Source organism: Ambystoma mexicanum, chromosome 1q (genome assembly GCF_040938575.1).
Source record: "Ambystoma mexicanum isolate Mex_15411 chromosome 1q, UKY_AmexF1_1, whole genome shotgun sequence".
NCBI classification, from domain to species: domain Eukaryota; kingdom Metazoa; phylum Chordata; class Amphibia; order Caudata; family Ambystomatidae; genus Ambystoma; species Ambystoma mexicanum.
The window spans coordinates 1,302,970,567-1,302,997,281 of NC_090922.1; the positions used below are offsets into that span (position 1 = coordinate 1,302,970,567).

Here is a 26,715-nt window from a genome sequence, read left to right on the forward strand (position 1 = left end):
AAGGAATGATAGTATTTTTTGATCGTGTGTAGGTGGAAGAAGCATTTCTTGATTATTGTGTTTACTTGCAGTTCTAGGGTTAGCTCGTTGTCCATTAGGATTCCAAGGTTTTTCACTATTTCTGATGGCATGGGTGCTGCTCCTAGTTCTGTGGGCCATGGGATGTATTGGTTGCTTTCCTGGTTTTACGATATAATCAAGTAATCAATTGCATTTCTCCAAAGTGCCACTGTTGATTATGTTAATATTTTGAAAATAACATTTTAGTTTGTATAGAAGGTATACACATCTGATTACAGAATTCCGATTTGTCCTAGTAGCATGACGGACAGCTGTGATTCTATTAATGGCATAGAGACAAGTATTATGCACTTATCTTGTCTTTTAATTTAACAGCAGCAAGAAAAACAACTACAAATTTGCAAAACTAATGCTCCCATCATTTTATAGTCTGTGCTACTCCTACTGCCCATGTCCTTCAGTACTCTTCCAGGACTTCCTAGAAAGCCCTACTGCTCCACACTGATCCTACCTTTTTCAGACTGCATACTGCATCCACATTTAAACAAACCTGAAACCTCCCACACCGAGGATATTGCACTCCACGACCAGGTAGGAACTCAGGTCCTCAGAAGAATATATGTGGCACATCTCCGCCATAATCTAGAGAAGAGCTAATAAACAAAGTAAGACTGGGCCATGGAAGGAGGAATAATACTCACCTCTGTGCCTTTAATAAAATCATGACTGTCCATCATGCTGTTAGGACCGAACAGACTTCTAGGGCATGTCACGGCGGCCCTTATTACCCATACTTCTAAGCTGTGAAATCACTGCCGTTGATCCATTCACAACAGGTTTACAATAGAAAGTGAAAAACGTGAAGGCATTAGTTCAATTAGCCGCCTTAAGAATGTTCTCTAAACAAGTCCCAAACCAAAAGGCTTTTGAGGCCATAGCACCCCTAACTGAATGAGCCCCAAACTACTCTGTATCAACTCCAGCTTTCGCCATATCCCCTTTGACCCACCTAGTCAGTTGTTGAAAAAACCCGGGCAAGGGGCATATAGATCGATAGAAATAATGCCCCTGAGGTTCTTCTTGTGCAGGCCATCAAGCTCTCATATTGGTGTAAACATTGAGCCAGACATGGCTCAGGATTGTGAAAAGCAGGAAAATATGACCTTTAATGCTGTGTTATTTGGGTGATACAAGCAAAAGGAAACACCCAAAGGCATAAATACTCAGGGCCAGATTCTCAAAAAATAGCACAAATGAAAGAAGCACAGAGAAAGCGCTCGATTCATTTGCGCTATTTTCAGAAATGCTCAGATCACCTTTTTCACAAACATGCGCTATCCAGCTTCCTGGCATACATTAGTGAATTAGTGTTGGGAGCATTCTACCGACACCAATGAATAACAGGCTCCCAGAAACCACGTGGTTGCTGCGAGCATACTAAAACATTAAAGGGCTGTCTCTGTGAAAAGACTGATACTAAAATTCATAAAATGGTCACCCCCCGTTTGCTGGATGGAAATGCTAGTGTGATAGCCACGGCTTAAGCCACACTTCAAAAATAAATCATGACAGGGTCAGAAATGACCCTGCCATGATTTGCGCCTCCCCCTGTTTTGAACAGACGCAGGGGCATTTTAAAGCACCCAATCGATAAGGAAACCCAGATTTGTCAGCAGCCCATGGGCGTTTGCAGGTACCAACGAACTAAAGAAGGGGGCGGACCCATGATGATAATGGGCCTCATTAAGAGTGACCCGGTTCTGAAATAAAGGTTTCGGTAACAATGTTACATCAGTGAAGTGAACACAAAATGGGGACTACACATGCACTCTCTTGTAACCTACTCTGTTAAACCAAATTATATATGTTCAAATAATCTTTAGAGGTGCTGGTTGTAGAAAGAAGGGTGGTTCCAAGCCCTTCACAGAACTGAATATACTAATATGTGCTTCCAGACCAGTCCTAGTCTGGAATTCTACCTGTACTCTCTTTCTGTAGTGGACACAAGGCCCTACTAATGTTTACCTTAAACTCTCAGAAACATTTGTTCTGAAGAAATCTACATACTAAACAACAGATTCTACAACATATTCTTTAATCAAAATGCCCTTTTACCTTCAAGTATACACGTACATTTGGACATATTCATACATAAATAAAACAGTTCAAAAAGCAATTCAAAAAGCAAGAAGCATTTTACCTTCTGTTATTACACCCACCAAAAGAGAAGCAGAAAGCACGGTAACCCGTATAAATTAGACCTCCGCTTACTATACCCTTGTTAACTTCAACATAATGCTTATACATAACAGTTCAAAAGAATTCAACAAATGAAGGTTTTAATTTAGAACAAACCCTACGCGTTTTGGGACTCTAAGTCCCATCTTCAGGGAAGTACCCTCTTCAATCTGTAAATGGTGTGTATTATTAACAGAGACAAAACATTGTTTTCATTCTCACAGACCTCGCACAACTTACTTCAGCCAAAACGCTGTCTTCAGATATCCAACACAGATTCACCAAAAGTCACTATATCAGCACCACTCTCTACTGGCATGACGCAAAGCAAGCCTATAGTGATGGGGTAGCGAGTATAAAAAGAAAAAGGAAGAGAAAAGGAAATAATTAATTCAAAAGATTAGCCTCTATCTAAAAGAATGTAAACAATAATGTCACCCAAGTAGTAAAAGAAAAGCTCTGTTACCTCATCAGTAAAGTGGCAAGCTATTAAAGGGGAGGCCAGTGAATGGCTATGAATTATTAGGATTATAATATCCCCTACCATACAAAACAAGCATTGGCGAAGCCAATAGTATTGGCGTTTACTTCTGTTCTTTGCATTTTGCATTTTCTAGGGACCAGTGTGCAAGGAGGAGAGTGCAAAGTTTCAAAGGAGGATGCAATAAGGGATGTGGGTGTGCAAGAGAATGAGAAGCAGAATATAGCAAGGGAAAGAAAGATTGATGGAGGGAGCCTCAATGATAAGCAAGCAGAATTGTGAGTGAGAAAGGTTGAGAGTCAGAGGGTAAGAAACAAAGCGAAAGTGTGAGAGCAAGGATGAGGGGGTAGAAATTGGGGGGGTGGGTTTGTAGAAAGTGTTGGGTGGGTGGGAGTAGAGTGAGGCTGTTGGGTGGGACTAGCATGGGAGGGTGGAGGTAGAGAGAGTGGTGGTAGGGTGGGCGGGGGTACTGAGTGGTGGGTGTGGGTACTGAGAGGTGGGTGGGTGGAGTAGAGTTAGAGGGGGTAGTGTGGGTCGGGTAGAGAAAGGCGGTAGAGCTACACGGTGGGTGCAGGTAGAGAGAGTGGGGGTTGGGTGGGTGTAAGCAGAGAGAGTGGGGGTAGGGTGGGTGGTGGTATAGGGGAGGTGGGGGTAGAGAGAGTTGCGGTTGTAGAGAGAAAGTGGAGGTAGGGTGGGTGATTAGCGGTAGAGATTGGGGTTAGGGTGAGTGGGTGTGGTTAGAGGGGGTAGCGTGGGTAGGTGCGGGTAGAGAGAGGGGGTAGAGTGCATGGGGGTACGGTGAGTGTGGGTAGAGAGTGGGATAGGGTGGTGGGAATGGCTAGAGAGTGGAGTTTGGGTAGGGGTTAGTTATAGAGTGTTAGGGTAGGGTGAGTAGGGGTAGAGAGAGTGGAGGGTGGGTGGATGGGGTAGAGAGAGTGAAGGTAGAGAGTGGAGGGTGGGTGGGGTAGAGAGTAGAGGTAGGTAGGGTGGGTAGGGGTAGAGAGAGTGGAGTTAGTGTGCAGGGTAGAGAGAGTGTGGTTAGAGTGGGGGTACGGTGGATGGCGGGGGTAGAGAGAGTGGAGGTAGGGAAGATGGGTTTGGGGGTAGGGTGGGTGAGGGTAGATGGGGTGGGGGTAAGGTAGTGGTAGCAAGGGTTTTGGTAGGGTGGGTGCATGGTGTAGGGTGGGTGCGCGCCGATGGAGAGTGTGGAATTTGGGTGGGTGAGCGTAGGGAGGGTAGGGAGGGTGGGTAGGAGTAGAGAGGGTGGGGTAGGTTGAGAGGGTTGGTTTCGGTGGGGGTACTAGAGATGGTGGGATGGGTGATCGATGATAGTTGGTTGGAGGCAAAAGAAATTGAAGAGCAAAGAAGCCTCAGGTGGACTCGTCAAAAGTAGCCCAAAATAGCCCAAACAAAACCCAACCAGCTCATGTAATAGGTGTGGGGATTGTTATGATATGATATGGCAAAAATAGCCAACTTTGTGGCAGAACATCGCCAAAAACAGCCCAATATGAAACCACTGTGCAGCTGGGAAAGGGAAAGCCTGGCACCCGACTTGCTTCTTACAAAGCTGCTGATTGTAGCACATGTTGTTAGGCAGGGGCGTTGCTAGGGGGGCGCTAAGGGGGCTATAGCCCCTGATCTTTTGGTTGTAGCCCCGGATAGAATCTCAGGAGCTACAGCCAAAAGGCTAGCTAGCCCCCAGTCCCAACAGTTCCGACATCAGCGTACCCCTGGGACTTTTCCAGACCTAGCAACTCCCCTGTTGTTAGGGATCTTCTCATTGGCTAATACATACAGTGGAGGGGTTTGGAAAAAGAGATTGTGATTTGAAGGTTCATTCCGTGGCATTGCCGGTTGCTATGCCAACCAGATATTCTCAGTTTAGAACACCCATTCCCTCCCTCTCTCTTCTGTAAGAATGGTTTCCGCAGTTGTGTGTGTAAATTCCAAAACCAGAAAGGTTCATGCAAGTCACCTTGGAGTTCCATGACATTATAAAGGTGCCTGGCCGTCAGACAAACTCTTCAGTGACTTGCAGTATCCTCACAGAGTACAGTAAGGGGTACTTCCTCATATACATTGCATGTGTATCAAAATTGAATTAGTTTAATAATCAGTAACTGATTACAAATTATGTCCATTAGAAGAGATGAGTAGGCAAGGGGCTAAGCATGTAGGCCTCAACAGTCTAACGAGACTTGCTCTGAGCACAAAAGCAGGGTTCGGGTGGTTTGAGAGGGGGTTGACACAACCAGAACTAGGGATGGTTAACAGCCAGTATAGCGAGAAACTGGAAGGTGGCCACAATGTTTGTGCAATGTGCTTCACTACATAAATGATTGAAGGCCTCAATAATAATGGCCGCCACAGCCGGCATAATGACAAACGTGCTGACGCCTTGGTTTCCGGTTTTCTTTCAGTATGGGCAGCTTCTCATGCTTGCATCCGGCACGGGCGTTGCCCCAATGCTCCCCATCATGCAGCATATCACTGGCAACGAAGACGACGAGACATTCGTGACCCTGGTCGGATGCTTTAGGAATTTTAAAAGTATTTACATGAAGCCTCTGCTGCAAGATCTGTCCCTGTACTGGAACATCAAAACAGTTTACGCACTGAGCCAGGTAATATAATCAAGCCCGTGGTTGCGTGTTGTGCGCATGCTCTCACTGTCGCCTAGGCCTCCCGAATGTGCGCGAGGGGGTTTGTTTTTGCAGCATGTGCTTCAAAGGATCACGTCCGCCTTGAGCCTCTTGCTGTGTCTCATAGGCTGTCACCATCGTACCTTATCATTTACTTATCTTGATCTCCAGCCTTAGAGCACACGTAATTCTCGCGTAGAATTAAGTGTGCTTTATAGCTCACCTCACCAAAACAGATGCTGTAAGCACTAGGCATGGCCCTTATGGGTGTAGGGTTTATTTTACACGGCAGCGGTTCATGACACAGCTCTGAAGATAGTTGACTACAATTGCACTGGAGTCATATTATGAGCGAACATCTGAAAAAAAAGACATTGAAACAATAACACTAGCATATATTTTAGATGTTTTTACGTTGTTTTTGTTCATTAGAAATGTGGAAAAATGCGGTAATTTGGTGGGGGTAAAGCAAAAAGTGAGTTGCAGCCAAATTGCTATAGCTGGGTGGAGGCGGGAGGGGGTCTCGAGGGGAGGAGACTTGGGAGGCCAAAAGACTTCTACAAACATAAGAAATAACCCCTTTGCAACGCAGAGTCTGCTGCAGTGTGTTTCATCGCGGGATGTTTTCGCAGGGTTTTTACCGCAGATTTTTTAACGAAAAAACCCATCGAATTTAGTAAAAAAATATTTTTGGGGGGTTCTCCACCTAACCCCCCTTCCGTTTCAGTTTTTATCTATTCCCAAACACCCACATACCATATATATAATTTTCTAACCACCCCCAAAAAACAAAAAAAATTTGATGGGTTTTTTCATTAAAGAATTTGCAGTAAAAAACGGAGCAAAAAAACGTCCCGCAATGAAAGGACGCTGTACCGAGGAAACATACTGCTGCTATGAGTTGCTTCAGTTTTTTCCAAACTCTTTCCGCTGTTTTCACTTCTGAGCGGCAGTGACAGCACAAGCACAGATAACCCCTTTCCAACGTGGAACGCAGCGGTGTGCTGCAGTTTGTTTGGTGTCTGGCGAGCGGCGAGCTGGGACTGTGTACAGCAGCCTTTAGGGTAAGATTTAACTTACGCTTTCTACTCGCTTTATTCCATCATCCCGTATATAATGAGCATGTGTGCTTATCAACAAGCAAATTGGGAATACCACCTTACCCCTACCGGTTACTGCAGAACTTTGTTGTTTGAGCCTAAGGGGTGATACCGGCTGTACCATACAACGATTGGTTTGCTGGCACTTGAATATCTCTTTCACTGTCTGGCTGCCTACTGGCGACCCACGAGACCGTTCATAGTGACATTGTCGAATTACATAATCTCGAATGCAAAAATGTCGAAATATTTTGGCTAAAAAAAAAAAAAGTCGAATGGCTTTTTTTTTTATTTTCCGTTTTTATTTTCCGTTCGAAATGTGGGGTTCCTCCCAAACCCCCCCTTTTTTTAACACACAAAAGCAAAAAAAAAGTAAATTAAAAAAATTACATATTTGACTTTTTTTTCGGCCAAATTTTTTCGACATTTTTGTCATTCGACATATTAACTGGATACCTTATGAGACATCTGTGACAACTGCTTTACTAGTGGTGACTGTTGAGCTTGCTCTTTAGCCACTAGGTAGAGTGGTTTGCCATTAACGCTGTGAACTCCCCCCTTTGCCTCTTCATTTTTAAGAGCAGACAAATATGAAGTGGCATAGTAAACTAAAAGCAAGTAAGAAGAATGGGAATATTAACTGCAACAATTCTACTGGAGAAGCAAGCACCCAGACTTCTATTAGTAAGATATCAGACTTTTTCCCAGGCCAACCAGTAGTGACTGAGATCCACAAGGAACCTTTAACAACCGAGGGGGTGCTGATTGAAGCTGGATCGATATCAGTGGAATTTGACAATAATAACTCTCTGCTTAATCTAGCCTTGAGGGCCAGATAGCCTACCTGGAGCGAAACAAACCTACAGATAGCCTATAAGGAGGGGATGGGGGTCCCAATAGAGCCTCTTTTGTACATATTGATCCCAAAGAGATCACTCCTTTACCTAACCCTGATAGGCTTTCCTGTTCCCCTCGGTTAACTGGGTTGGCGGACAGCTCTACTGGTCCACTGTGGAAAGCAAAGATCAGTCATTGATGTTAGATAAGCAAGCTAATGTGAACTGTATTTGTAATACTAAACTTAAAGATATGGAAGCGCATAACATCACTACTGGTTTTGCATTGAAAATCTTACAGAAATTGTGCCATAATATTCTGTGTTTAGTGGAAAAGAATTCCACACAGTTGAAACATATGACCATGGGAAATGTGGCACCCTCTGTGGCACAAACATAACCACCTAGGTTGCTGGTGCCGTCTCTCAATGACCAAGGAGGGGTAGCCCCTGCTAATCTGGAATCCACACTGGTGGAGATTATGGCTGGAGACGAAACTGATGGTAAGGAGTATGGTCATATGTCTAAAAGAGAAAGACGTAGAAAGAGGAAAATGATCTTTGATTTGAAAAAATTGCCCTTGGAAGTGGAGGCTGAACCTATAAGTGCCCCTTCTGCGATACCCTCTAAGCACAGATCATCCAAAAGGGCTATAAAGAGAGTTTCTAGAAAAGCCAAAAGACTGGCACTCAAAACGGGTAATTTAACAACTTGGCTCTTGGGGGCATCGATGCCAAAAGGCAAGCCTAAGAATCTGATAAGGTTATCTTGGATTCAAGTACAAGCGATACCGATACTACTACTGAAAGTAGTATAATATCTGTCGAAACACCTATCCCGAAAGCTGTGAAAGTACGGGATGGCTTGCCTGCCTGCCCCAGCACTAATGTAAAGGGTACAGGGGAGGGCGGGTCTAAAATGAATGATAATAATTGGTCCTTGGCTAAGAAATCTTGTACTATCTCTGCGGGGTGGAAGAGGCTAAAGAAGCCTATAAATAGAAGTTTGCTGCTTGAGACACTCCACTCACAATTGCCCTTGAGAATTGTGAAAAGCAGCGATTTCAAGTTTGTGGTGACATGCTCAAAAGATCTGACCACGCTTCATTGCTTTTCTGAGGTGGTGGTAGCGCTTATCAGAAACGCAAAATCTGATCTAAAAAAATATGGCTATGAAGTTGATGCTGGACAAGTGCCTAAAAAACTGGCAAAACTCCTGGAGCCAAAAAATGTTGAAGACTTGCAAGGTACAAAATCAAAAACTCCAGCAGCTAAAGATGATATCACCAAATCCCATTGGGAATGGCTTTGCTCCTTTCTGCCGCCAATTAAAATCCAAAGATGAGGTAAATTAGCTATAGTCTCCTGGAATACTCGCGGCCATTGTCGTCTGTTTGCCACTGCAGGATCATATGGCTTGTTTGAGGAAGCCAATATTATTTTATTACTGGAAACATGGCTGTTATTTAACCCAGTCTTTGATGGCTTTACTCCTATTTTAAGCTGGCAAAAAAGGGGGAAAAGGGGAGGCCCTTTGGAGGTTTGTTAATTTTGGTCGGAAATAACATCAACACCTCTGAATGCACTCAAATGGACAGCAATTCTAATCTGCTGATGATTGAAATTCTTCTTGATGGTGGGCTCAAAATTTTTTTGGTAAATATTTACGATCCTCCTGGAGATGGTGATACCCTTATCCAATTGAATATATATCAGTGTATAACGGATACATTTTTTGTTGATGGAGAGGTAAATGTTGCGCTTGGGGGTGATCTAAATGTTAAGAACTTGTTTGATTACCAGAATGAGAGGAATAGGGATGAGGTGGGAAGCAAATGTAAAGTAAAACTGGAAAGGTGGAGTGTTTGTTTTGCTGATGTTGATCTGTATATGGCAAATGGGTTTGGCAAGGAAAAAACAGGGATTGGGCCAACTTGGACCAGTGGATCTTATTCCTCTGCCATAAACTATATCTACCTCACTGCCGGTCCATATGGCCTTTTGACCCAGTTCGATATTCAGCCTACCCTTTTCAGGGACCACTCCTTATTGATTTGTACTCTAACGATGAAGACTTATGAAGGGCCAACCTTTGATAACATGGGGAAGTTATTGTACTAGGTGGGGGAAATCGACTGGGTTGGTCTGACCGGAATTTGGTCAAAGCCAGTAACTGGAGTAAGAGCCTGCAAATTGAAGATATGGCCAAGCTTACGCCGGAAGAGATTGATTGGTGGATCTCACTATGCATACAAGGTATGATGCCAATGGGACAAAGATTGCCTCCCCACCCTTCCCCATCTCACCATGGCCATTTGATAAGATAATACATTTGGAAAAGAAAAAAATGCTCAAAGCAGTAAAAGCCCTTGAATGTACTTCCGACTTCCCACTATAACTCGGAGAAGCGAAAAAGAAAGAATATCTATAGGAATTGGCTACATCTGTACAGAACCTCTAACAACAATATCAACTGGCAAGCTATGGTCAATATTCTTTTGGCAGGTGACACCAAAAAATTGTGGGCAAATTTTAGGGCGGTCAAAAATAAAGGTAATCAAGAGCTGGTTTGCTGGATAGATAACAAAACTTGGGTAAAATGTCTTGAGGATAAATGTATGGGAGACAATGTGAGTTTGGTAAAAAAGCCTATAAAAAAACATCACAATAAATCGAGATGATATTAGGGATATTGTAAAGAAATTGAAAACATCTCGTGCCCCTGGCCCAGATGGCCTGTGCAACACTATAATTGAGGAAAATTCTGACACCTGGGCCAATATGTTTGTTATTATTTTTCGTAAGGTTATAGATACTGGAGTAATACCCAAGTCATTGAAAACCTCCATAACATACCTATATTTAAAAATGGACAGAAGAACCTGCCAGACAATTATCGTTTATTGGCTCTTACAGATGTGCCCAGCAAAACTTTCTGCACGTTTGTTCTTCGGGAGGTAAACATGTGGATATCTCAGAATAACATCTTGAGTAAAGCCCAAACTGGGTTTCGTAAGGTTTATGCCACTACTGATAATATCCTCTTGGTGAACACTCTCATTGAGTAGGCTAACTGTCCATCTGGTTTACCCCTTTATATCCTTTTTGTTGATTTTTCATCAGCATTCGACATGGTAGGGCATGTCAGCCCATTTACTATACATCTGAAAGCTTATGTATGAACAAAACAGCACACGGGTAAGGCTTAATAATCTGGGCCTAATGTCTGATTGGATATCAGTTAGCATGGGAGTATGTCAGGGTTGCGCTCTGGCCCCTATGTTTTGTAATCTGTTGATGGCGGATTTGGGGAAATATTAGTTGATAAAATGAATGCCTTCCCCAAGTTGGGCTGGATCTGCTACGCTGATGATATTGTCATCTTTGACAATACGTATATTGGGATTTGTAACAGTGCAAAGGCTGTCTGGTTCCATGTAATAATGTTGCCACAAAAATATCGCCATACAAAAATATCGCCGAAAAATAGTCGTTTTTTTGTGGCAACATTATTGCATGGAACATGCGGGGGACACCCCCGCAACCCCCAAATATTATTATTTTATTATTATTTTTTTTAAAAAAAAAATGTTTTGCCCCTATCGCCACATATATGGTCACCCAAATAATATCGCCACAACATTTTATCGGCGATATTATTTACGGCGACCATATATGTGGCGATATTAATACCTGATACCCTGTCTGTGCCTACGCTGACAAGAATGGCCTGAAAATAAACATTACTAAAACACACTTTATGGCCACCGGCGTTGCAAGAAGACTTCTATACCCTGCCCTATCGGAAATATCAAAAGGGTGACTGCATATAAGTACCTTGGATATGAAGTTGGCTAAGAAAATATCGGTATCAATGAGCACTTGCAGCTAAAAAAGAGTGCCAAGGTACTTTCCTCCATGGGGGCGGTCCTGTCTTTTTCCAAAGGAAAAGCAGGTTATAGCTTACATGGTATACATACTATTTATAGACAGAAACGATCTGCAGCCTTTCTTCATGCGCTTGAGGCTTCTTACTTAGATTTGACCTCTTGGGAAGACAAAATCGAAGGTTTAATCTGGCGCAGAATATTGGGGTTGAGCACTTTACTATTGAGGCCATTAGATTGGAGATAGGATTAATATCTCTCTCTACTCTAATTAATCTAAATAGAGCTAAGCTGTACATCAAGATTATTTTTTTTTGCGAACCCTATTTCTTTTCTGTCTGTCTTTCGAACCTCTTTGGATAGTGGCACTGGCATAGTGACAAATACATTTAAGGCCAGAAATGAGTGTTTCTTTGAGAAATTGTGTTGGACCCCATCCTGGGGACATGGCAAAGGTGCCCTGGCAAAATCTTTAAAAAACTGTGCTGAGAATTATGATTGGGTAAACAGCCATGAGAAGGTTGCCAGCATGAAGTCCTTACACACCTTTTCTAGGATGGTTTTCACTCCAGAACTCAAGAATGGGAATGTCAAGAATATCTAAAACTCCTTCCCTCTATAGTAACACGTCGGATTTTTCTCAATATCAGATTAAATCGCCTAAATGTGCTTGAAATCAGAGGTGCATGGTCTGGTATTCCATTAAATTAAAGATTCTGTAGAATATGTCTTGATAGAGAGGAAGTGGAATCAGCAAGACACCTATTTACCAAATGTTCTGCCATGACACTTGCTTATGAACGATATTACTCTAAACCTTTTGAAGATATAGGCAAAATAGCCCACAAAACATTCTGGCTGAGATGTATGTCCGGCTATAGCCGAAGGAAGATCATTGCCTTAATGCAGGTTTGGAAATGTGCTGACAAGCTCTTTAGAAAGTTTGAAGAGGATGTAAAAATGTTGGAGGAGCTTTAAAATCTGACCTTATTCGTGATATTGTAGATATGCTATACCTATTCTAACCAGAGACTCTTGGCGTTCCTTTCTCCCGTTGCAGTGTTGTCGTCATTTTGGTATTTCCTCAAAGAAAATATTTTATCTTAAATCATAAATAATTATTCTACTTTTTGATTTTTAATTTCCTTCCTTTGGAGTGAAGGGGATGTATTAATGTTGCACTTGTATTTTAGTTTAGCTTCTGTGATTTAATTAAGAGATTGCATTTGATGTACTTTTATAACTATGTAAATTTGAAGACGATTTATTTATATGTGATCTGTATGTGTTTTTGTACAGATGGGGAGAAACGTCTGACCAGGGGGGAAACACAGCCTGTAGGTGTTGTTTGGTTATTTGCCCACCTATTGACTGCCCATGGCCATGCTAATTCCTATGGCCATTCCCACCCATTTCCCCCCCAAAACACCTCCTCATGGGAACTCTTTGAGCTTACTTTATACAAGCATTACCATCAAACATTGCACTCGAAGTGTCTGCCATTGTTTTTTCCAAAAAGTCTTCTGGGAGCCAGTAGGCATGGGCCTCATTACAGGTCTGACTTGCCGGGAACAATGGACACAGAAAGCAGAGTTCTCACAGAAGCATTGTTGGCAACGAAGGACTCCACGGGAATGGGGACTAACATTTTCTGCTGCCTGACTTCCCAGGCCGCCAGGACTTGTAATGTCCCGGTGGCATCGGGAAGTCAGGCGGCAGAAACAGTGTTATGGGGTTATCGGCAACTTTATAATGAGGCCTAATTACTTAATTTTAGTAGTAAACCTGCTACTGGTGTAATGAAAATGTCTTAACAGATCTGCCTTCAGCCACTAGATTATTACAGTGTCCTTCACTGTAGTTCTGTTAAAAACGAGCTGGCCCCCATACCTCAAACTCAGATATGGCTTATATTTACAGTGTTGTGTGCCTCCAGTGGAGCTTTCTCATACTTACGTAGTTTTTGGAATGGAGGTGCATATCTGAAAAGCACCTCCTGTGCACAGAGACTTGACCATCACTGCAGCTGTCAAGATGACTCCTGTAAGCCCTGTACCTGCTCTGTGCCACTAGAGAGCGGCCGCTGCAGATCAGGATATTGATCTGGAATGGTACAGATGTACACTATGTTTTTGGCATGGAGCTTTGAGAAAGGGGGGCTTGGTTAGCAGGTCACACTTTCTAATCACACTGTCCTCTTGGGTCTGGAATACACATCTATGGAAATTCCTTTCCAGGGCAAAGTGATGGCCTTTGTGTGTGGCTAGATATGCAAACTGAGGCTATCTGGTCCCAGTCCGCATCCATGTTCCAGAGTATCTGTTGCTGGTCAGAATGTTTGGCCAGTGGCTATCCATCATTGGATAGCCACTACTAGGTTGAATGGTGCAGGTCTTTACACCTGGTGGACCTGTTGATGACTCCAGTCTAAATTGTGGATAAAAGAAGGACTCTTGCAGCCATTCCGTAGATCACTGTTGGAGGCAAGACCCCTATGAAGAAGTCAAGCCTGCTGAAGATCTGAGGACAACCATTGCAGCTAATCAACATCACCTCCAGCCAGTGGTCGAAGTGTACGAAAAGAAGTAGTGGAGCTATGTTCCCTACAGGTCTGCACCGCTCCCAGCAAACCCCATCGCCATACCCCCTCCCATGCACAGTATAAACCCCCAAATGTATGCGCCTGCAGTTTAAGGGAATGTTCAGTGCACTGCACTGAAAGTGCAAGTTTCAACTGCTTCCTACACATTTATTTTAAAACAAAACCGTTCCGGAACGGTTTCTTTTTAAAATAATAGTGTAGGAGCTGTAAAAGGTAATTTAAAAAAGTATAGGAGCACCGCTCCCGACCGCTCCCGCTCACTTCGACCACTGCCTCCAGCCAAGTGGCGATGAAATACTACTCCTCTGTCCTGACCTCAAGGAGGCCGTTGTTGGTCCTTTGACCTCTGGACTGATGAGAACAACCATTATTGACCCATGCTTGAGGATCCAATGCTGCTGAGTCTTCTTAAATGTCCCTGGACCACCTGGTTGACTGTCCAGCTCTCTCCTCTGCTACCTCGCTGCAGCCATCATTGTTCTGAGTGCATCCTTGGAACTTGGAGGATCTTCAACTTGTGCTACAAGATGCTTACTGCATTTTCAGCCTTCTAGGCGTAACGGAAAACGTGCGGGACCTACTTCTTTGTTCACAGCCCGAAGACGGCCTGACTGTAGTAACTCCCATTGAATCTGCGCTTTCCCGCTCTCTGGAGGTCTCCTGAGATTGCCTGCTCCGCAGAAGTCTTCTTCATTTTGTGGCAAGGGTGTTGCCAATTTCTGGAATCGTAATACAGGTACCACAAATGACCAGATCTAAATCCTGTGCCTGAAAAGGACCTCTCCAAACAATCTCTGCACCTGCAATCTCTGACCTCCCTTGACTGGACCAAGCACAAACATATATGGCCCAATGGATTCTGGAACCCCTGAAGTGGTCTCCGGAAAATCGGTGTAAGGGGGGCAAATTACCAAACCTGTTTTATCCCTCCTTCTTCTCCATAGGGTTACATAGGTACGTACACCCTATCTCTTTCTTGACTTAGATTAGTGGTGGTCTAGTCATGGATCCCCTCCTGGGCCTATCCTACTATAGTGGGATTGAGAGAGACACTTACCTGAACTGTTCTAAACGTTTGGACTACTTAATCACAACCACGGGCATTGCTAAAGCCAATAGTACATCTACCTGAACATTATATCTTGTGGAACGTGTGTCTTTAGGGCACTAGGCCCCATCCTATCTCAGGGTTGGACTAACTAATTAGCAAACTAAATCTAGGTTTACTCATAAGTGTTTTTTATCTTGTACTTGCTAAATTGATTCCTTACCTGTATATTATTGTGTTTGAATTAACAGTTTTTTCTCTATGAACTCTCTCTTTACTGCACGCAGTTTTTGAAAGCCTTGCTTATGCTACGTTCTCTATTGTTTAACTGTTGTTTAAGGTAAAATGTAGCTGTTCTAGTCAGAGCCCCCCAATTGTGGATGCAAGTTTGATAGTTGTTGTGTGACAATACTTACCTGAAGTGTTCATTGTGTAGTGTGTATTTTAAAGGCCAAATCAATCATTCTGTATTTTTGTACTTATCTGTCGAACTGGAACTATTAGAGTGCTCTGTGTGTGACTGTAGGGCAGTAGTCTGACACAGTGGTGGCATGCTTGTTGGCAAAAACCTTTATAATCAACATAAAAGAAAAGGAAAACCTATCTTGCCCTATGTCTTAAGAGGTTGCCCTAACCTCAGCAAAAATACTAAGGACCCTGTCTGGATGTCCATAACGTGATATGTCCATCGTCTTGTGTCCAAACCTATGTCCGACCCTTACACTAAACTAAGGAAAACTGGACATCTTCTTAATCCAGGGGGAGGCTTCTCTCGCTCTCTGGATGTGACCTCTTTAAAGTGCAGTTCACAACCTGAAAACACAATGAGTGATACAGTTCCCAAGTATCCAAAAAGGGGCGAGTCCCTTCCTCTTTTTTCCAACTTCAAACCTGTAGCGCCATGTCTGGGACACTATCCTGCCAGACCTGACCGTCGGAACTCAACAAAATGTCTCTTACTTTTAGAGTGGTCCTCGACCCCTTGTTTTAATCCATTATAATTTTCCACATGGGTCGCAGATCCCTCTGCGCTGTCTCAGGTTCTCCCCTCTTCCTTTTGTGCCGATCTCTGACACCCGTGGCTTACTTCTTTAGGCTTTGCCCACCTTCACATGCGTCCCAGACCCTGGTGTGTTGTACTGTCCCACTGAACAGGCTTGGTATGATATGATATGATAAGTCATTTATAACGCACATGTACACAAGTGTTTCTAGGTGCGACAAACAAGGGAGGGAAGACAGAGAGAGGACAAAACAAATGATCTTACTAGGCCTTGTGCCTTTCAGATTATGCAAGTGCCATAACGCAAGGTGCAGGCGAGGAGAGGGAGAAGTGCCAGGGAGAGGGAAAGGGGAAGTGCAATCAGGGCAGCATTGCTCTGAGTAAGTGCAGCCAGTGCAGCATGGCTCTAGGTAAGCACAGGGTGGCAGGCAAGGGTTACAGTTAGAGACCCTGAGTGCGTGGTAAGCCCGGGGGCAGTGCAGAGGTGACTGGTCGTGGAGTAGCCTGGTATCCGCTGAGACTCTGAGGGTAGCCAGGCTCCCAGTCAGCACAGCAGACAGGTTGGTCAGCAGGGGAGAGAGAGAGAGAGAGAGAGAGAGAGACAGAGAGACAGAGAGAGAGAGAGAGAGAGAGAGAGAGAAAGCAGAGGCGAAAAGGAAGGTCTTGAGCTGTTTCCGGAACTTCAGATGGTCCGGCTCAAGTTGGAAAGGGGCAAGGATGCCATTCCAGAGGGAGGCACATGCATAGTAGAGAAATCTACCCCCCCCCCCCCACTCTGCCTGGAGAAGCGTCTGACCCTCGGAGAGTTAGCTGAGCGAAGGGCTTGAGAAGGAATGATGTTTTGGAAGACAAGAGTTGTATGTAGTGCAGGCCCCGGCCCCAGAAAGCATTGTGGATGATGCAGAGGGTCTTGAACTTACAAGAACAGCTACATCTCTAGAATTAGCAATGCCTCATCCAACTCCAGAGAACTGTTCACCATCCTCCGAGAACTAGAATCTCCCCAACCCCCAGCCAGACCAGACGGTTGACAGCACCTGGTGCAAATAAGTCAAAGACGCCTTAACTGCAAAGATCAGCTCCCTCAAAGAAAAATCGCAGCCAAACAACTTGCCATGCTCACCAGACCACAATTGCTCAGAGTACCGATCCCATCATGGCCCCACTCCAGCACCCCGTTCAGCTTCCACCCCGTCTCAGCCTTGGAAGCCTCCAGGATCCTCAAGAGCCTTTAACCATCACCCTGTAAAGGTGACTCCTGTCCAGTGCCTATTATCAAAGACTGTGCCGAGACACTCATACCCCTCTTCACAGCCATTATCAATGCATCCTTCTCCAACATCTCAGTGCCAACATCCCTAAAGGAAGCATAGGTCCTACCACTCCTCAGAAAACCTGCCAGACCTATCCATCCCGACAAACTACCACCCCAGTACCACAGTTCTCTACCTCCTGAAGAACCTGGATCATGTTGCCTAAACCCAGGTCCAACAACATCTAGAGGATAACCACATTCTGGGTACTCGCCAATTAGGATTCTGCCCCAAACACAGAACTGAAACTGCCCTACTTGATCTGAAAATACAGATCATTGCCATCAAAGACACTGGCAAACCGGCCCTCCTGATGAGGCTAGACCTCTCTGCATCATTCGATCCTGTAGACCACCAAATCTCAACTCACTTCAACAGCAAACTTCTCGCCATCAGCCTCCAAATGGGTGAGATCCTCCTTAGCCGATAGATCCGCCCGTGTCTTCATGAACGACTTCTCTGCCAAACACACCCCTGTCACTTGTGGAGTCCTCCAAGATTCCTGTCTCTCCCCCACCCTTTACACTAAGCCCCTTCTCGACCACCTTGACCTTCTAAGAATCTCATACACAAAGTATGCGGATTATACGCAGCTCCTTATCCCACTCTCCGGATTACAAGCCCAGGACTTAGTAACCATGAACACTGTCTATGTGCTCATTCAGAACTGGATGACCTCGCACTAGCTTTGTCTCAACGATGAAAAAATGGAAATCCTCATTGTCGGCTCAATCCCAACACTGCGTAACATTGATCCAGCCTACAAAGAATTCACCATCAATGGAAACTGAATCACCACCTCCACCACTGCCAAAACCCTGGGGGTTTACCTGGATGCCAACCACAACTTCTCACGGCACGTGAACTCAGTCGCAACAGTTGCAGCCTACACAGCCAAACTGCTTCATGCCAGTAGGCCATTCCTTTCAACTCATAACCACCTTACAATAGCAAGAGCCATCACTGGAGCCAAGCTTGACTATTGCAATCCATTATTTACCGGCACATCCAAATGCAGCCTAAGTAAACTATAGACAATACAGAATAACGCCCTCCGAGCAGCCATTGGCCTCCCCAAATTGGACTATATCTCGGATGCCAAGAGAGCTGCACACTGGTTACCCATCCGGGAACGGATTAAATTCAAGAAATTATCCCTGGTCCACCGTTGTCTCTCTAATATTGCCCCGACCTACCTGTCGTGGTGTGCAGAGAAATACACCCCAAACCGCCCTCTGAGGTCGTCCAGCGCTCACCTCCTGAAGATTCCCAAGTTCAACTGCGTCTCAGCAGGAGGCAAGAGTTTCCCGGTCGTGGCAGCCAAACTTTGGAACAATCTGCCACTTACTCTCAGAAAAGAACAGGCCTACTGGACCTTCTGCAGAAACCTGAACGTGGCTGTTCAACTGACTACACCCCCACTAAGACTATTGTTTCGCCCTCTGCCTTGCCCCTAACCCCCTCTTTAAACTTATAGTCTATTGTAAAATATTACTCTCTTGCACCTCTTTTCAAGTAATTTAGACTGTAACCTTGCAACCCAAAGTAACTAATGTACCCAACTCATGCACCCCAATGAAACTAGCGCTGAGATACCCAAGGGTTTTGTGCGCTGTAACAAATGCATAAATGAATAAATAAGAAAGCAAACGCAAACACAATGCTCCAGTATGCTTAATGCAAATAAATACCAGAGCCTGGATACTATATTTTAGCAAAAAAGATTAAAAGATAGAAGGGCTGTGCGACAGAGTTGCCAGGCACACCCACTGTTCCTTAAACCGAGCACCACCAGCTCCATCAAGTAGCATACGTTTCTGCATCAGAAAGAAAAGCATCAAAGAGAAAATAAAACAAATAAATCGATAACACTGGAGATTGGAGCTGTGCTGTCATCCATCAAGGCACTCCTCCTGACCTCAGAGCCTAGAACCTACAAGAACTGCTACTGACGCGAAGCCCCGGCGACATCTGGCAAAGTCGCTGAACTGCTGTCTTCAGTGCAGCATGATAGAGCAATCGCATTTTATGGCTGGACTGAGCTGGAGGTATGCCGCTCTGCATCCGCCACCATCCAGAAAGCCTGGGAGCTTTTGCTTGGCTTGTCACGCTCCTCTTTCCAACTATGCTGGAGCTGGGAGCTGTGCTGTCGTCCATCAAAGCTCCTCCCACTGTCCTCAGTGGCCGGATGCTCCAAGAAATTCTACTGGGTGATGCTCCAGTGAAGTCTGGCAAAGTCACTACACTGCTGTCTGCAGTGCAGCATGAAGGAGGACTCACTATCTTGTGGCTGGACTGAGTTGGCGCTCTGCCGCTCTGTGTTCACCACCATCCAGAGGGCCTGGGAACTTTTGCTCAGCTCATCACTCTCCTCCCTCCTGCGGTGCAGGAGCTGGGAGCTTTGCTGTCGTCCCCTCCCCCTGACCTCAGAGCCAGGAAGCTACAGGAAGCTGGAGCTCTCCCACTTTGTGTCTGCTACACTTCCTCTATCCACCATTAGCTCCCTTCCCCTGGATTACTTCAGTTAAGTTATTCACAATGTTCTTGAATCAATGCCAGTCTCATAAAGTAATTACAAATGTCTCTCTCACCTAATACTTTCCACAGGATGACAAAAGAAATGTTTTTTTCAAAACGCTGGTTCAGATAAAGCAAGGAAAAGGCATGTCTTTTCAAAGTTTCTGGTCGACAAAATGTTAAATTGAAACAAGAACTTAATACGACTAAGTCTCTTCTTAAAACACTGCCCAAAATGGATTTCCGGTATCGCTCCTGCCAGGAAATATCTCAGCTTCAACTACAAGAAACTCTTGATATCCTGGTTAACTCTCCTGCCAGGAATATTCGTCTTTTGGTTCACTTAGATCCCATGGTGTACTCTCCTGCCAGGTATCTCCTTCCAAAAAGGTTTTACTACCTGATATCCTTATTAGGCTTCTTTGCAACATTCACTCTCCTCTTAAATATTCTTATAGTTGTAGAACCCTCCTTGGCTTCAGTTAGTACTTGCACCAATCTCCCTCACACTGGCATCCCTTATATGAGGGGTTGTTCAAAATCCTTCTGTCAACCTCTCTTATACCGTCTCTTGGCTCTTGGCAATACTTTTTCCAAGTTTCCCCCAACTGACATCTCATGTCAGGAGGCCTGCACACATTTTGCTTCTTTATTTCTCTTAGATTCTCTTTTGGCTCTTGGCAATGTTGGTTCCAGGTTTTTCCCAACTGACCTCTCATGTTAGGAGAATTGCATCATATTTTCCTCCGTTGTTGTTTAAGCAATGTCCTTTGGCTTAGACAATGCTAGTCAGAGGTGTCCCCCAACTGACATCTTGTCATGGCCCGTGGCAGACGCTGGTCTCTCTGGCAACATTGGCGACATGTTGGTATGGTAACCACAATTTTAACCAAGATGGCGCCTAGCATTGTAGGTTGCTTTCTAGTCGATTTGCTTCCCTCAGCGTTGGCTCTGCCCCTCCTGCACTGTGGAGAAGCTTATCTGAGAGCTGGGACCTGGAGGCAGCGCGTTGCTACTCTACACAGTAAATGCTTTGTAAGTACGCTTTCTTGGGAAAGCATCTTTTGTATCCCTTGTCTTGTGTGTGTCATAATCGCTAAGTTTGCCTTCTAGCCATTGGATCCCTTCCGAACCTCAGCTCCTGCTCTCGTGTCCATGGATACTTCCTTGTTTCCCCCAGACCGTCTCCCACCTTCATACTTTTAGGAAAATTACGCCCAGACCTCTCTCATTTATCTAATCCTTCCATTCCTGTCAGTCTCTTTAGTGCTCTCATCCGACTACCGGCACAGGATCTCTTCATACACCCGCTCTGTCTCCTCAGAGAACCGCGGCTGCACTCACTGTAGTCCTCTGTAATCCTGACACTCTCGACTTGATAACAAGGAGGTAGGACTCTGTTCTTCCTCTACTGACTGCTCTGTTCCTACTTCTGTCTCTTATCCCCTTCATATCACTAGCAGAACAGCAACTTCGGTTCCCTCAGCGCACCTCTCATACAGACCTAGGGCCTCACTACGAGTTTGGAGGCGGCCATGCCCTTAATAAGGGCATGGCCGCCTCCAAACTCGGGTCTGGGTTCCCTGAATGGGTAAATACCGGGCCATTCCGACCTTGGAGGGCCCGGTATTTCCCCTTTCAGGGAACCCGGACCCAGACCTTCCCCATTCCCATTCAAGCACCCATAGGGCTCAATGGGAATGGGGAGGGAGCTAACAACGGGCCCGTTAATAACAGGCCTGTTGTTAGCTCCCTGGTCCCCTCGCGGGACCCGCTCTGGACGTCTGGTGAAACCAGACGTCCAGAGCGGGTCCCGCAAGGGAACCTCGTAATAGGGCGGAGTGGGTTTAACGGCACCGGCACCATTACCAGCACTGTTAAACCCATTCCGCCAGCCTCGTAATGAGGCCCCTACTATTTACTCCCGGAGGATTAAGGACTTGGATAGGATCACGGGTGATGAAATCAAGGCGGCTCATGCCACCATTGATTTATTGATCCCTGCCGATGATTTCCTTGAGGCAGGAGCCACGGTCTTAGATGCAGTATGCATCAAGAGGGCTCCTCTGAAAGCAAACGAGAATTTCAAAGCCATGGTTTACACCAAACCTGATTCCTCTTCGTAAGTCAGTCAGTAGGACTGACCGACATTGGCAGGTTAGTCGAACATTAGATCATGCAACTAGAGCTAAGAATGCATTGAGAGACTATAAATGGACCATCTTTGAAGCAAAAAAAGATTTCTTAGGCAATAAACTGAAGGCTGCAAGCAATCTCCCCAGGGAATTGTTCTCTATTGTTTCCAAATTTTGCAATCCGGCTTGTAAATCTACATTGATTGAAACCTCCAAGGTGCAAGCTAATCTTTTTAATTCCTTCTTTATGGATAAAATTGAAGGGATTAAGGCGGATATTGCTAAAAAAAAAATAAAGTCCCTACGGTGACCTTTTGTGATCCATCCAATAATCAGCTGATAGTTGATGTGAACGATCAAATAGTGCGAGACTCTCTGCCCACCTTTGATTTCCAACAGGTAGCTGAAATAGATATACATCATCTATTGGTTACACTTAAGCCCACTAACGACTTCCTGTTCCCTCTTCCTGCTTATATGGCCAGGTGTTTGTCATCTGACTTAACCCCTTTTGTGACCAAATTTGTTAACAAGTCATTGTTCCAGGGGGTAGTACCCCTTAGCTTAAAACACTCGATAGTTACACCTTTATTAAAGAAAGCTACTCTGGATTCTGAGATTCTCCAGAACTATCGATCGATAGCTGGCCTCCCATGGCCGCAAAAATTCTGGAAAAGGTGGTCACAGGTCAGTTGCAGGATTTTGTGGAGCGAGAACTGCTGCTGGAAAAATTTCAGTCTAGTTTCAGACCTAGTTTTGGAACGGAAACGGCCTTATTGGCCGTCCAGGATGACCTGTTAAGGGCCGTGGATCAGGGTGAGCTCTCCTTGTTGGTGATGCTGGACCTGTCCGCGGCCTTTGACATGGTCTATCACTCCACTCTTCTGGGCAGTTTACAAGAGATTGGAAGGGTATCAAAACATGTGATACATTGGTTTAGACCTTAACTGACTGATCGCTATCAGCAAGTAAAGCTGGATGGTTTTGTGTCGGATGCCATCAGACTGATCTGTGGGGTGCCACAGGGGTCATCACTCTCACCATTGCTATTTAATCTGTATATCCATTCTCTGTTAGAGGTCATGAGGCGTCATGGAATGAATTTCCATTCCTACGCGGATGACAGCCAGATCTTTATCAGAATCATGAATCTTGACGATGCATTCAGCAGATTGGCTCATTGCCTGGATGAGGGGAGTAGTTGGATGTTTAGTAATCAACTCCAGTTGAAAGCAGCCAAAACAGAGTTGATTTTGTTTGGACCTAAACATCTTTTAGCAGCAGCTAAGAAAATTCCCATTCCCACACTGCTGGGGGGGGTGGGACGAATTTGATATTTGTCTCTAAGGTTAAGAACCTGGGCTGCATTTGGCAGAATGATCTGGACAGCGAAGGCCAAGTTGTGGCAAAGGTTCAGGTAGTGCACTGTTTTGAGACTCCTCCAACGGGTGCTACCTTACATCCCTAGGGAGGATCATGCTGTGGTGGTAGGCACCTTGGCTAATGCACACTTGGACTATTGTAACAGCCAGTTGTTCGGCATTTCACTTAAACAAATGCAACACCTTTAAAAAGCTCAGAACACGGTAGTAAGAACTATTTTTGGCCTAGGTTGATTTGCACACGTGTCGCCATCACAATGTGCCTTGCACTGGCTGGCAATTGAAGACCGGATTAGATTCAAGGTGGCTTGTCTTATTTTCAAGTGCATCAACGGTCTTGCTCCAGTGTATCTCAGGGATTTGATTCAATCGTATCAGTCTTCTTGATGCTTACGATCCAGTGACTGGCATCTTCTGGTCATCCCCCTTTCTGTATACATCTCGAGGGGAGACAGAAGATTTGCTGCTTTTGGACCAAAACTATGGAACGCTCTTCCATTGGGACTGAGGACTCTTAAATCATTGCCTCAGTTTCGGAAGGCATTGAAGACTTTTCTTTTTAGAAAGACATGTAATTGTTTGTTTCTTGCTACTCTAAGCTGCTTCATTCTTTGGATCTCGACATACGGTTCATTCTGTTATGTGCGCGTTATAAATAAAAAAATCGAATCAAATCAAATACAAACTAGAATGGAACTCTTCACCCTGGCAGTCTAGCCTCATCCCATTGAGGGTAATTCTATTTCCTCATCTTACATCACCTTTAATCTTTAATCAGAGCAAGCACTTACATTTCTCTCTTCCACTCCGGGGTGTTGACCAGGGTTGACCCCATGCCAGAAATAGATTCCCAGGTTCGCCCTCCTATTTCCATAACAGACTGCAATCCGACGACATCTAGAGAATTGCATTCATCAAGGTTTTGTTCCCCAAGGGTTTCCCTGGGGGTTCTGTTCTCTCCAATCTGAGGATTGGAGTGGAGGGGGCAGGGCCACTAGGGATTTCTCTCCTTATTGCAAACACCCCGTCTGAATCAGGTCCGTGCACAGTTTCTTTCTGGGTTCTAGTCAAGTGTATGAAATCATTATCACACATCTCATGTCAGGTGAATTGCACCATTTTCGCCTTTTTAGTTGAATTGCATTTGCTCGATTTTTAAAAGTACTTTCACAATGCTTCTTAGCATTTATGCACGTCCTGAGGCCCCTTTCGCTACCAGGCTGACTCACCTGTGCACCGTGCACTGTCTGAGATGTGCTCACGAGGGGCCAGCTTCCCTGTGCGAGTCTCTCTGGGTCCCCTCATCGGCACCCCTGGCTTCCGCTGCTAAGACCTGCACACCCTTGCAGGACCGCGTTTCTTACAGTCCTGCTGCACTTCACCTGCTCTCTCTCTCTGAGTTCTCCTCAGGTCCCAAGTGATGCCAAACTGCTTCTGCCGGGCGTCTCTCTCTCTCTCTCTCTCTCTCTCTCTCTCTCTCTCTCGCTCTTTCTCTCTCTCTCTCTCTCTCTCTCTCTCTCTCTCTCTCGCTCTCTCTCTCGCTCTATCCATGGTCCTCTGTAGGTCTTCCTCTGCCACCGGTCACGCTTCCCGCTCTGTGCACTCTGCAGCCTTCCTTCTCTCTCTCCGGTCTTGACTGATCAGTGGATTTAAATGTCCCGCATAATTAACTGGGCTGACAACAACTAGACTGCATGTTGGTTTCAAGGTCACATTTTCGCCACATGAAGTCCTTGTGCCTCCTCCTCGTCGCAGTACTTAGCGATTTCTGGGACATGGAGTTCTTATAAGTTTCAGATGATTTTGGATCATATTGTAGAACAGTTCTTTTTAAAATACAATCATCAAAAGTATCTGATGGTTTATATACTCTATGTTCATTATGCACATATGGAGATTGAATAGGGTTCTGTTTAAAAGTCGTTTTCAGAGTTTTATAATCAGATGGTTTTGTGTAATGAAAGCACGTCATCAAGAACTCTAGAATTTAGGGATTTTCTTCACAACAAAGATAATTATAACACTTCTTTCCCTGTAGAGTCACCACTGTCTCCTGACAGCCATCTCCTCCCATGTTATCCAACCTCTGAATACCATCCCCAGGGCCAGGATTATGTAGTGGCTGCCTTTAGGCTGGGGATCCCCATACAAACTGTAATGACGCAGCCTTTTTCTACTCAATGGCCCGTCCTCTCTTCTGTGACCCATTCTCACTCTTGTAATACTTACAACCTCTTAAACCTTCCTATAATTGACCTTTCACTTTCCTTTAACATTCCTCGCTGGAATATTCACTCACTAGGCAACAAAGCTCATTGCGTTATGGACATTTACTTTCCCTTTCACCTTCATGTATTTTGTTTGATAGAAACCTGGCATACTTCTTTCACTTCAGTTACACCAGCCACTCCTTCCTCTACGGCATCTTCTTTCTCCCATACCCTATGTCTGTCTGGTCACGGTGTAGGCGTGGGTATACTGTATTCTTTTATTCTTAAGCTTGTTTTATTTATTTATTTTTATTTATGTATTGGAAATTTGTATGGCACCTATACAAAAGTGTTTCCATTCTTGATTCTTGAATCTTTATTCCTATAATCTCCTTCCTCTCCATCCAATATTTCTGGTTCTTCTCTCTATCATATCTTTTCTTCCATTCCAGTCTTCACCTCTGTTTCTCACTTCCCCTTCTCTGATCACCTTCTACTTTCTTTTCCTTGCTACTCCCACCTCCCCTACCTTTTCATTCATCTTCCACAATTTTCCAACACAGTGACTTTCGGTCCTTTGATCCTCCCTCCTTTGTCTCTGCCCTTACCTCCCTTCTCCAGGTACCTTCTCAACCCTGTTCCCAAAACCAACTTCTTCTGATCCCTGCACTTCTGGATATTCGTAACTACTTCTTTCATTCTTTCTTTCTTTCTTTGTTTCTTTCTTTCTTTCTTTGTTTCTTTCTTTGTTTCTTTGTTTCTTTGTTTCTTTCTTTTTTTCTTTGTTTCTTCCGCCGCAGCCTTGGATGAACCCTTCTCTTCGCCTATTCAGATGCCTTATGCTCAAAGTCAACCTCCACTGGCTTAAGTTCCATCTGCCTTCCCATCTTGCCTTGCTGTCCTCTCTTCACTCTGTTTTTGACACTCTTCAAAAAACACTTACTTTACTAACCTTCTATCCTCTCAACCCTGACAGTTATTTTCTACTGTTAACCGTATTCCTACTCCCACCCCCGATCCCACTACTCTTTCTATTCTTACTGCAACTGCATCTGACATTGCTGGTTTTTTTCTCTTAAAAAATCACTTTAATCTTCTTAATTTCCCATTCGGCCCCTTCTCATGTTATTTCATCATTCTGTCTTTTGTCTTTGTTACATCCTCTATCAAACTCTGATGTTTCTTCCTACCTCGACCCCCCCTTAAATCCTATCCCTTCCTCTCTGGTTCCTTCAGTCTGCCCATTTCTTATTCCTTTTATCACAGATCCTTTCAATTCTTCTCTTTCAAATGCTATA

The 26,715-nt window shown here is 44.6% G+C and overlaps 1 protein-coding gene across 12 annotated transcripts in view; it reads left to right on the plus strand.

The window, feature by feature from the left end:
- Nucleotides 1–26,715, plus strand: part of CYB5RL (cytochrome b5 reductase like) — a 225,896-nt gene that overhangs the window by 181,858 nt on the left and 17,323 nt on the right. For 11 of the 12 annotated variants that reach the window (XM_069642144.1, XM_069642137.1, XM_069642140.1 and 8 more), the window contains one exon: nucleotides 5,164–5,367. The exons of the other annotated variant lie outside the window; for it this stretch is intronic. In XM_069642144.1, the coding sequence (XP_069498245.1) occupies nucleotides 5,164–5,367 (204 nt within the window). The remainder of the gene's footprint in view (nucleotides 1–5,163; nucleotides 5,368–26,715) is intronic. 12 annotated transcript variants of the gene reach the window in all.